The sequence below is a fragment of the Dunckerocampus dactyliophorus genome, chromosome 21 (genome assembly GCF_027744805.1).
Source record: "Dunckerocampus dactyliophorus isolate RoL2022-P2 chromosome 21, RoL_Ddac_1.1, whole genome shotgun sequence".
Lineage (NCBI taxonomy): Eukaryota > Metazoa > Chordata > Actinopteri > Syngnathiformes > Syngnathidae > Dunckerocampus > Dunckerocampus dactyliophorus.
In genome coordinates, this window is record NC_072839.1 from 2,891,267 (window position 1) to 2,903,758 (window position 12,492).

The 12,492-nt window shown below is 42.7% G+C and overlaps 1 protein-coding gene across 1 annotated transcript in view; it reads right to left on the minus strand.

Annotated features, from left to right (window-relative positions):
* Window positions 1-12,492, minus strand: part of stau2 (staufen double-stranded RNA binding protein 2) — an 87,321-nt gene that overhangs the window by 42,808 nt on the left and 32,021 nt on the right. The window contains exons 9-12 of the mRNA XM_054766357.1: window positions 11,351-11,488; window positions 8,215-8,343; window positions 7,739-7,796; window positions 778-1,145 (exon numbers count right to left, since the gene is read on the minus strand). Coding sequence (XP_054622332.1) covers window positions 778-1,145; window positions 7,739-7,796; window positions 8,215-8,343; window positions 11,351-11,488 — 693 coding nt within the window. The remainder of the gene's footprint in view (window positions 1-777; window positions 1,146-7,738; window positions 7,797-8,214; window positions 8,344-11,350; window positions 11,489-12,492) is intronic.

A 12,492-nucleotide genomic window follows, 5' to 3' on the forward strand; every position in this document is an offset into this window, starting at 1 on the left:
GAGCCCTCAGCAGTTAAAAGATAAAATATTTTTCCCCAAAACTGATAAGCAGCAGCTTAAATGTGCAAGCGCTGGTATGTATGTGTTTGGATTGTGTGATGTCCAATAATTAAATTTCATTCTGGTGCTCGCCAATAATGTCCACAGTGAGAAGCAGAAAACGAATAAGGTGTTGTTGAGCGCTTTGAATGCCTCTTCTTGCGACGTCTCACCCACCGGCGCACATGCTCTGTGCACGTGCGCTGATAAAAGGGGAGTCTGCCTGTGTTTTAAAGAGCAGGTTTTGAATGATGAGCATGTAGACGTGCGAGTGTGATTTTATTTTTCTCTTCTTCTTAGCGTGCAGGTTAGCCAAGACCACACAGCCTGAGAGAGTTTGAGGCGGGGAGTGTGCGTGATGATTTTTGGTAAGACTTGCATGTTCACCCCTGAAAGTCTCATGCTGATGTCCTAATGGATGACATTAGTACTGTAATTATGATATACCATTCCCCACCAGACTGTTTTAAAATGTAGAGCGAAGCCTGCTTTTTTTTTTTTTTTTTACAAAGAGTCCTCCGTAAAGTGGTGGGCGTATAGACAGAGCAGAGCGGGCGCTTTTTGTCATGTAATAATGTTTCTGCCTTGGAGACTACACCTGTAAGTAATGTGTAACTATAATGATATGATATCTGTGTGGACTGAGCAATGTCAGCGTTTCCAGTGTGGTTGTGTCGGAAATACAGGATGCATTAGTCATTAAGCGAGACATCAGTAGTAGCCCGTTTTGTGGCTCACCTGGAAGCCCTGGATGCGAGCCAGGTACTCCAGCTGCTGTGCGGGTTGCACAGACACACCACAGGCCAAGGGCGGACTCTTCCCCTTCACCGGCGGCACAGAAGTGTCGGCAGCTGTCGGCGACTGACCGTTTAGCAGCAGCTCCCTGGCCATGGTGCTCGTCGGGCCGGGAGAAGAGGATGGAGCGATGTAGTATGGAGGGGTGTGTCCCGGGGGTGATGGGGCGGCGCATGGATTCACGTCTTTGGAGGCCAGGTAGTTGATGGAGCCGCTGCCACCATTAGGGGATGGGGCACTACCCCCCTGCTTCCGGCTGGCCTCCATCTCCTGGTAGATGTCGGGGCTGAGGTGGAGCAGACCTTTCTGGGCTGGGGGAGATAGACGGGTGATAAAAAAGCAATCCCAGATTCAATGTAATGCTTTTTAGGGGATGTGTGCAGGGTAGGAATGGCAAAAGCTCTTAGTAAGCTTCCGGTATTCCATAGGAAGTGTAACATCACAACCACTGAAATGACAGCTACACAACTTTGTTTGTACATATAAGGGTGCGTGTGTGTGTGCGTGTGCGTGTGCGTGCTTTGGCTCCTAAAGTGGCATTCCATCCTTATGTGTGGTTTTGGCCGTTCAGGGCTCCATCAGCGTGTCCGCTGGGAAAGGGGCGCAGACTCTTTTATCACCCGGAACCACAAGCAGAGACACATTTACCAATATCAACACAACCGCCGGTGTTGCATCACTGATGAGAAACAGCGCTATCTGCTAACTGGAATCCCGCTGAACGCCTTAACCAAACAGTGATAGGGAGGAGGAGAACTGGGACGTGATGTGGTTTGTGATCCTTCACTGAGCTTCCGGGATCACTTCAGAAGTGAAGCTACCTTGGCCATCGACACTTACATTCTGTGTTTAATTGATGATATGCATGATATGATGTTAGCCCATTGCTTCTAAATAGTAGGGGGGTTCTGAATTTATTTTCCGGGAGGCATGAGGCTGTACTATAAAATCTGTTCAAGTTCAGCAGGTCTTCATTCATGCTTGAATGATGCTGGTGCCAGCAGCTCATACAGTGGTTTGTACAGATAAATACGAATATTACAGGTTGTCAATAGTAGCCCATTTTCCGGAGAATAACCCACTTTTTTTCCATAGCTTGGCTGGTTCTGTGACTTATAGTCAACCTAAATTACCAGTCAAAAGTTTAGAGATTCTTTCCCATCATGTTGAATGAAAGTGCGCCTCCAAACCTTTGACTGGTGCTTTATATATCAAAATATGTGCTGCCTAGTTAAAGTTGGGTGTGACACGTCAGGCACACAAATTTAATGATACAGAGCATACGGGACGCTATTTGTTATGGATTACTTTCTAATATGCTTCTGCCTTGGACACTAGGTGTCTGTAAGTAATGTGCAACTATAATGATACACTGTATCTGTGAGAAATGTGGTATTTTAGACAGCAGTGTTTATTCGGACGATAACTATGTCTAGCCGTGAGATTGTAGCTGCTGCGTCAGCCACTGACTAAGGTATGACTTTTCAGTCTATTTTTTTCATTCATTTTTTACTTCAAAAAGGAAATTTTGGTGTTAACATACAGCTGTTACTGCAGACCAGGATGCGTCCAGGCATGCCACGTATTAAGAGTCTTCTTCAAGAACATTCTAATATTTATGAAATAGGTAAGTTTTTATTTGTGACAAAGCATATTAAATTTTTTCTCCTCATTACCCTTTTTGCCGTTTTTGACTTTCTCCATGTACATTTTTTCCCCTCACAATATTTTGACTTTATTATGGTAATACCATTTACTATTTAATACTATTTACTAACTTTTTCCCAACCTACATTTTCCCCCAAAAATTGCAACTTTATTCTTTGGTTTGGTTGTTTGGCATACTTTTTTCCCTTTAATATTTCAAATGTATGTTATTGCTTCACTTACTAGAACTTTACTCTCTTAATATTTGGTCTTAATTCTTGTCAAATTACTGGTCTTTCTCCACCCCCATTACTGCTGTTTTTTATTTTCTTGTTCAAATTGTATTTAAAGAATATCCTGAGGGCCAATAAAAAATAAAAATAAACAGTCGTAGGCCGAAATTGGCCCCAGGGCTGCACTGTGGACACCCCTGTTGTAAACACTGCTCCCTCCCTCTGGTTTAATCTTCTCTTGTGAATTTAATGTTATTAGGAGGGGAGCCATGACACTCGATCACTGATGATAGGTGGATCATAAATACTGTTAATGTGACTTACAGGCCGCAAAGTACGGTATTTCCCCAAGAAAATAAGTGTTAGCCCCTAATTAGGGATCCTTGTCCACTGATGAGTAAACCACCAGGGATGTACAAGCCACCATGTCCGTACAAACCGCAGGGTCTGTGTCTCGCCTCCTGCAAGTGCTTTTCGTTGGCCCAGAGAAATGGCCCGTGTGGTTTGCGTTAACAGGCCAAGGCATCTGTTTTGTCTGACCAGCTCCTCTTTAACAGGACACGGCTCCATCCAGACGTGCTACGGTTCTACACCTTCTACAGTCTTCCAACTCAGATCGCCTCGATAAATCTCATCTGTTGATTTTGGAGTCCCCGCTGCGCTCTGACATCACCGCCCCGAAACGGTCACAACAGGTGGACGGAGGAAAGGCGCGCTACTTTCGTCACTCCGTGGCTCCGATTAAAAGCGAAGAGGGGAGAATACGAGGCGTGAAAGACAAATAGGAGGAGATGTGAAGGGAGTGAGTGAGGATAAAAGTGAGGGAGCCAGGTTGTGATGGGGAGGAGTGGATGTGAAAACCATGCGGAGCCTCCAAAGTCCAGCCAAGGTCACCAGAGACAGGAAGACCAGCTGTGTGTGTGTGTGTGTGTGTGTGTGTGTGTGCGTGTGCTTGTTTGTGTGTGCACGGACCAACAGCTGGGAAGAAAGTGCTGGAGCGAGCGCATGACTGACAGCGTACTTCCTGTTTGAGTTACGATGACGGACATTTGTGCGCTTGCACTTTAGTCGAAGGTTTCTGGGAATCGAAAGACGGCGTCGCCCAACGTTAACAGGCAGAGTAGGCACTGGAGCGCTGCGATGAAATCCAAGCGTTATTACTCACGCTATAACAATGGCAAAGACACCCCCTTTTCCAGTCATGAATTTCAATTTACACAAACTGGCCATGCAGCGTCATAAAAAACCAAAGATGCTGGCCAACATGACATCAGCCGTGGACAAAGAGCAGGGAATGTAATCCATGTGAGTGCTGGTGTGTGTGTGCGCGTGGGTGTGAATGCGAGGATGTGAAGCCGTCAGAAGCGTGAGACTGAGCAATTTCAGATTGCAAAGTGGGGGCAAGTGAGAGAAAACAGAAGATGGGCAAAAGAAGAGGGTGAAGCTGAGAAGTGAGGAGGGAATGAAGAGAAAAGAAAAGAAAAAAAAAACGGTGCAAGTTTCCAGGCAGTTTGAGGGGTCCCACCCATGCTCGGCGTCCGGTGGGCCAGGGGAGCGCTGGAGGGAAGCCAGAGCCAAGCATGAGACTGATCGAAAACAGATAGGGCCAGAGCCCGCTGCTATAAATCACCGCGGCGGAGCGAAACCTTTGCGTAGTTCACACATGCACACAATGCGGCGGACACACGGACGCGCGCACACACATGCACAGCAGGAAATGAAATGTGGCAACTCCGGTGAAAAGCCTGGCCGCCGGGCCCATGGGAATAGCCGAGAGAAAAATCACTCTTAGTTCTTTCTTTTGCGCTCCCTTCCTGCCTGGAAGCCACCCGGTTTGTTGATGCACCGCATCCCGCAGCGTGCACAGACCAAAAGGACGGAAAGACACACACAAACACACACACACTCAGTAGGGTGTGTTATGTTGAAGCCCATTTCATATTTACCGTAGTTAAGGGGTGTCCAAAGTGCGACCCGGGGGGGCCATTTGCGACCACCGGCTGTTTAAAGTGGCCGACATTACAATCTCAAATTAAAATTTAATAAGAAAACTAAAAAACAGCAAAAATGCTAAATTTTACAAGCATAAAAATCAAAATATTGAGGAAAAAAACAAATCTAATGAGAAAAAAAAGTAATTTTTCCAAGAATGTTGTAATATTATGAACAATATCATTTTAGTAGCTTAAAGTTTAAATACTAAAGAAATACTTTAAAAAAAAAAAAAAAAGCAATATGAAAAAAACAAAGCAACAAACAAAGCTAAATTTTTTGGAAAATTAGGTTACGATAATAAAGTCCAAATATGAAAATAAAGTCAGAATTACAACAAGAAGTTTGCAAGTTGAAGCCGCAAGACAAAAAGTCGCATTCTCATGAGGACAAAAAGTTGCAATTTTACAATAAGTGATATTATGAGGAAAACAAATGAGATTTCACAAAGTCATCATATTATGAGAACCAAAACAAAATAAGTTAGAAAGAAGAAAATTAGGCCGGGAAAAAGTTATATTATACAAATAAAGTCAAAATATGGGATTAAATATAATAAATATAATAATTATTACGCTTAAGGAGCCGAGTGTCTGTCTCGGCCAGCTTTTTAATCAGGGGGGTTGTCAATGTTTAGTTACCCTCATTAATAAATAAATATAATAAGAAAATTTACGAAGATTATTTCAGAGGAAAGTAGAAGTATTTTGAAAAAAAGAGATATTAATGGGCTTTTCACCTGAGATGCATTTTTTGTTCTTGAAATATATATATATATATATATATATACATTTTTTTTAACTTCTTAGCATAGCTTTACAAAATATCAAAGTGGCCCCTGCATCCTCTCATTTTTCACTATGTGGCCTTCGCTGGAAAAACTTTGGACACCCCTGGTTTAAATCATTGTAAAAGATGATTTACTAGAGAGGAGTTGTGAAAACCGCGCACTACTCCTGCTTCTATTGTGCACTGGCAATCACGACAACAGGCAGCAACAACATGCGGCCCATCATGGACACAAAAAACAAACACAAAAGCCTTTGTAGTTGACAAGCGGTTTCATGTTGAATGGCTTGTAAATGTTGTTTGTGCAACAAATGTGATTTAAAGCTGGTGCGATCATAGCGAGCCAGTTAGCAGACAGTTAAGTGAAATGCTAACTAAGACGGAGATGGCTGGAAGGGGAGAGATGTGCTTTCCCAGGAGGCTTTGTCTGGAGTTATTGGGCCAGCATTGGCTGGAGCTGCCATACAAACCACAACCATTTCGCTCAGATTCATCTCTTGACAAATTGGATGACATGACAAATGTCTCCCTTCTGGTCTGCATATTGTGTACACATTGAGCAACAATATTCAGCGATGAGTCTTGTTCTGTACGATATCCCATTCATTTCCTTAGCAGACTGTGGTTGGATATTCGTGTCAGGGCAACACAGCGCTGCCAAAAGGCCTCAGTGGATCAGAGTGATGACAGCACGTTTGAATTTAAAATACCGATCTGTTTGTGCACGTCACATTGGCTATTTATTTCTTCATCTGCTTTTATACGTGAGGAAATCAAGCAAGCCGTAAAGGTTTCACTTCAACTCCCATACTGAAGAGAGTAAAAGCGGAAATCCTGGAGGATAAAACAATAAGAGAAAGCAGAGTCATTAAAGGAAAAAAAAACAAGAAAAAAGAAAAAGCAGTGACGACTATTTTGATTGCAGACAAACCGGCCTACTAAAGAAAAGAAATACTGCTGACAGACAGCAGCTGCTTCCTACACAAAACCGAATCGTACAGAAAACTGGGGCGTACGTCTGTCTTGTAGTACAGTCATCCTTCACCACTGTGCTTCGACTTTGCCGGCTTCACTCAGTTTTTTTTTTTTAAGTATATTAATAAACCATGCTGTTTTGTGGAGAATACTGCCTAATAGTAACAAAGGTTAAAACTTTTTTTGGCCTAAAATAAGCATACTCAAACATAAAAATGGATAAATGAACTAAAACATTCAGAAGACACTCCACTCAGAACCCCTGAAATTACTTCCCGTCCCACCTGCACTCACCCTCCCTTCCACCGGAACACATTTGTTGCAACGCACATGAGCAGGAGCCTCATTTATGAATTCTTATCAAGTCTTATTTTATAATATTTTCTGTTATGTCTACTATAGTGGGTGATACGTGTGTAACGGTGACTATAGGGGTGTTAGTGCATGTCTGGAAGGCTCTAATAATGTTAAACATATTTAGAAGGCCATAAACAGTTTTTTATTCTCCAACTATGAAAATATTCAATTTCTAAACAAGGAATAACGCTATCACTCAGGTGGCCAGACACCCAAGGCTATTTGAATCAGGAGATAAGCATGTGGAGGACTTGTTTTGGAGACAAGAGGCCTTCAGCCTTGAGCAGATAATCATAGCAAGTCAGTGTGACATTAAAATGTGTACCTTAGCAGAAATACGGATCTGGAATAGTGGCCACAAAATATTTTCTAAGTGCAATAACAAACCATATTTTCCTGACGACTGTATTGTGTAAAGATAGAGCATACTATGAATGGTTAATACACACCTCCTTTGAAGGTAGTGCTGTGGGTGACTTCAAAGCTAAATACGCTCTCATTCTGAAATGGGTTAAGAGATCCTGTCTTGAGCAAATTGTTGATCATATGTTTGTATAAATCGCCTGCATCAACTTGTGGTATGCAGGATTATGTGCCTGTGGGCTCTTGTGTGTTAATCCTGAGTGAAATGCTGGCGTTTTTGTGCGTAGGAAGGCAGCGGGGGGACTCCCCGGAGGGCCTCAGTGTGCGGGCCCTGTAAGCCTGACTGAATGGACCCTGCATTCGCAGGCTCCCCACGAGGACGCACGGCCGATTAAGCTGACAGTCAGATGCCCATTGACCAGTCACAGAGATTAAACGCCGGGCCATCTCGGCAGATAAAACCACCTGGGGACGGAGGGAGCGATTGAGACGCGGGGAGAGGGGAGAAGGAAATGGAAAGAGACACGAGGAGACGTGCCGATACTCACTGTTGCTCGTCGCTTCGGTAAAAGGCGCCTTTTGTCCATTCCAGCCTTTGTTGTCCATCTGTGGTGATGCAGAGGGAGGCGGAGAGGGGGGTGGGGGGGAGAGGTAAGTAAGAGAGATGTATTCTTGAACAGACAGCTTTTTCACGCATGTCAGACAAGTTCCTTCCTACTGTTTGGACCACAAAGAGACGAGCGCTCACATGAGAGAACGCTTAAGGAGCCGAGTGTCTGTCTCGGCCAGCTTTTTAATCAGGGGGGTTGTCAATGTTTAGTTACCCTCAAAAGGCTCCTATTCAGTGTGCTGCTGTGATGGTATGCATGTTTGCCTACACAGTCACAAACACACGTGTGTGCAACACTAAAGCCCAGCCATTCTGGATCTGTGTGACAGCTGAGTTGAGTAGGGAGAGAAGTGCTTTTATCATTTGTAAATCATCGTATCCGAAAACCAAAAATCATTAAAAATGAACAAATACCTCAGTGGGATTTTGAGGGAGCGTGGATGCTTTGTATCCCAGCTGCAGCAACATTGCCTCAGCAGCGTTCCGTTTGGCCACCTTCTTGTTTGGCCCCGTCCCCGTGGCAACCTCGCTGTTCACCTTCACCTGCACCAACAACATTGCAAGAAATATAGCTATGGTTGAATTTATTTCAAACGTGCATACAGGTTACACTGGAATACTTGATGTTACAATTGCACATGCCTGAAAAGAGGTAGGAAGGAGCAGAGCTTATTTATTTATTTATTATTTTGCATTTGTTCACTTGCTGTATTCAACGTGCACTATTTACATTATTCTTCTATATAATGAAAGTAGTTTGAAAAAAGAAAAAAATGTTTTTCCCTTTACTGTTGTCTATGTGTGTACCATTCTCCAACCCAATTGCTTGTGGTCTTTACAGATAAAGGTTTCCACTTCCAGGTCTTCCTGTCCTGCTGTTGAATGTACAGTAGATACACGCGTTCCTAATTCCAGTGCTTCTTGTTCAACAGGCCCTTTCAACGTGGTAATGATGTCAAATGTTATTGAATGCCATCTTCCAACCGCATGGTTCTTTGTGGGTTGTATCCTCCATTTTCCTTGTTGCCATGGTGATGTGATCTTTAATATGTATCCAGATCATTGATATCTTTGACAACAAGCACTCTTGCCTCCTTCTGGTCCTCCATTAACTTGATGAAGATGTTGCCCTTGGCGCTCCAAGTTACCTTGAATCTTTCCATGCTCTCTCAAGTCTCGTGATTGCGTTTTGTCAGACGCTCTTTCATGAAGACGTTTGTACCTTTCAGCTTCTGTTTCGGAATTTCCTGTTGGTGAACGGTGATGATGGGTGTGCCGTTGTTCCTGCTATACAGTGGGATGCAAGTATCGATGGTGTTGATATCTACATCTACATCCTTTTATTTTTGAAAGTTGTTAATTTCTTGCTTTGTTGAAGCAATATCCATTTCAACTGGTTCTCCTTTGTTCTGGACTGCCTTGTCATTTGACCTTTGCTTCCTTCTCTTCCAAGAGTGGCGTGCAAGGCAGCATGATCGTCCAGTAATACCTTTGGATCATCCTGTAGTACCTTGGTATCATTGCGTAGTGCTCCATTTTCCTCCATAGGGTTTTTAACCTCCTTAAGAGCAACGCACAAGGCAGCATTATATTGTAGTACCTTGATATAGTCCTGTAGTGCCTTGGTATCCTTGCACAGTGCGTTATTTTCCTCCTTAAGGTTTATGACCTCTTCATCGATCCAAGAAGCCCTTCTTGAGGGTGTTCTGTGTTTGCAAGCCCCTTACAGATCTTGCATTATTTGTGCTACAGTTACCTGCTGTTGCTCTTTCATCTCAGGACATGAAATAACATCCACACTTTCTCTACCTCTACATCTAAAACAGACTTCCAATATCGCCAATTCATAAATGCCTTTTGCAGTTTCATTCACTTAAAGCCAAGAATATGCAGATCCCCTTCTCTGCACTGAGGAGCCAGACATATCATTTATATTTCCCCCTCAAAAAAGGGATCTAATTCCAATGTTTGTTTTTCCTTTGATCCCAAAACATTAAATCTGTCGACGCATAATGTAAGCAGATATTTCCAAGAGAATATCTGCTATGCAAACAGACAATTACGCTGTACAAATAACATTATGGCGGCTACGGTGGGTTTACTCAAAGTGCTCCGTGCTCGTTAAGTGCTTGTCTGAATCCATCAAAGAAACCATAACGAGGAGAACGACCTGTTGAATAAACACAATAATTCCTAAAATAATAAATACAATCAGCTCATTAAAAGGCAAGGGACACAAAGTGAAACATTTTTCTGCAACTTCAGACGAAAGATTAGTAAACGGAGACTCTCTTCATTCCCGGCGCTTACGGCAACAGAACAATGAGGAAATTTAAGAAGAGCGAGCGGACTGCACAAAAGGAAGGCACATACATTCACAGGGGCCTGATGTGCGTATCAAAGAGGCATGGAGAATAGGTTTGAGGCTGAATTACTGCCTGATGCTTCGAGAAGCTCCGTTCCACTTAAGAAAGAAGAGGATCATGGAAAAAGACAATACAGCTGGGACACTAAAAGGAAAGCTGACAAGCAAAATGAGAAAATGTAGTTGAAACTATAAAAAAATATATACGCCTGATTTGTCAGGAACAAACAGGAACACTATGCTGGGTTAAATCGTCAACTACCACAATGCAAAACATGTATTTACATATAAGGTAAATATATTTGAATTTTGGGAATAAGTATATTTTACTACTGGTGGTGGGTCAATAGCAGCACTAAAATGCAAACAAAGGCGTTCATTATCCGCCGTGCCGATGTTGTTTTTGGATACTGGAAGAATGACACGCATTGCGTCATGACGTTTACCGTGCGTCGAAAAACATTGTCCATGCGGGTTTGACGCATGCAAACGGGTTATTCCGAATGTTTCCGAAAACTAATATTGACTGCATGTAAACGTAGTCTGTGATTCTCATGTGGTCAAAGTGCCTGGGACTCGTTGGGTGAAATACAACCCCTGGTTTTTGCTCCAAAATTGCCAAACGGCTGACTTCCTGTTTTAGAACATGGGTTTGTACGAGCTTATCCACACGTGCCGTCACGGTTGACGCCTCCAGAAAATTTGGTGACGTTTTGTGAAACTGGTGGCATGGACAATGACAAATGACAATGAGCTTGTCGCCATCTCTGGTCTGTGAATGTATGCTTTGCATCGCGCAATGTCCCTGCCATATAAATACATAAAGATGGTGTGTGTTGTGTGTGGTTTCCAGGTGGTTTTTAATTAAAATGGAAAAAAAAGGAACTACCTGGCACTTTCCACAGTGGCAGTAAAGACGCCGCACCTGTCACCCACGCACACATCAAACCACTCCATTATCATCTTGTCTCTGGGAAAAACTCCACGCTCGTGCCCATGGGAAGTCAGTAGTTTGTGGTTTTCATTTGATGTTTGTGTGCTTTTCTTTGTTTTATGCACCGGGAAATGACAATTACGATATTGTAATCGTCAACCGGTCTGTCAGAGGTTTGAGAGAACATGAGACGGTCCATGGGCTCAGACAGGCACGTGTTTGACGGGGAAAAGACATATTGTGTACAGTACCTGCATGATAAACTCCCTGCGTCGGGGCATCCCTCTCTCAGAAAGCAGCAAATACTCGGGTTCTTTTTCCTTCTTGGCCTGTTGGATCTGGGCCAGACGGCTGATGGGGTTCATGCCTTGGCCATAGTCCGGTCCTGTCTGGAGGACACGAAAGTGGGACACATGATCACTTTGTGGCAGGACGAGAAACTCGTTACTGAAATAAATACACGGAAAAAAATGAATGGTTGGACATCTGTCATTGCACAACGGGTAGCATAAACATAACTTAAATGTATGACCTACTATTAGTGATGTGCGGATCGTTACTGAAATATCAATACTTCCTGAAATAAACACTTCCGATACCAGCTCTTCATGCTCAAAAATTGATTCTCAAATCAAAATACTTCACTCATTTGTGGTAATGTTTGAAGTTTAAATTCTTATAGCAGTGATTATAATTTTTGGTTTTATTATTTTACTTAATTTCTTTTTTATTGTTCACAATTTCACATAATTCATGATTCTGTGATCTGTTGTTGCTGTTGATATTAGCTTGGCTATATTGGAAATCACCCCGCTACCTCAATATACTTCAAGGATTAAAATAAAATAATTAAATCAATTAAGTTATTTAATATATTTACTTGAATACATTGTATTCATTATGCTATGATATTAATACACTACTTTTTAAAACTTACCCGACGCATTAGGAATTACTATCTGTATCGGATCGGTATTGCAGATACCAGCCTGAATTTTACTCCATATCATATCGGTATCGCACGTCACTTCCTAATATATTTCCTCAAATAGTGCCCTTTAGTCTCAAAAGCACAGTATCCGGTCACTATGAATGGGTGCGTCGTCCTACCCAAAAAGCAACAGCGTCTATAAAGCTCAGGTTTACAGTAGAGTTGAGGCAGAGCCTCGTTTTCCTAAGTAAAAATGGCTTAATTTGCACATTTCCTCATCAAATACAGGGCAGAAACCAAAGATGAGGCTGCCGTGAGCATCTCTTCTCGGCTGAGTTTGTCTTGAGTTGTATCGTGGCGCCTGACAGTTTCTGGTTGTCAGCAATTTGTGGCCAATATTATTTTGCAGAAACGCCTTTCTACAGCCTGTGTCCTGTTATTCTTGCTAACATAACAATAAAA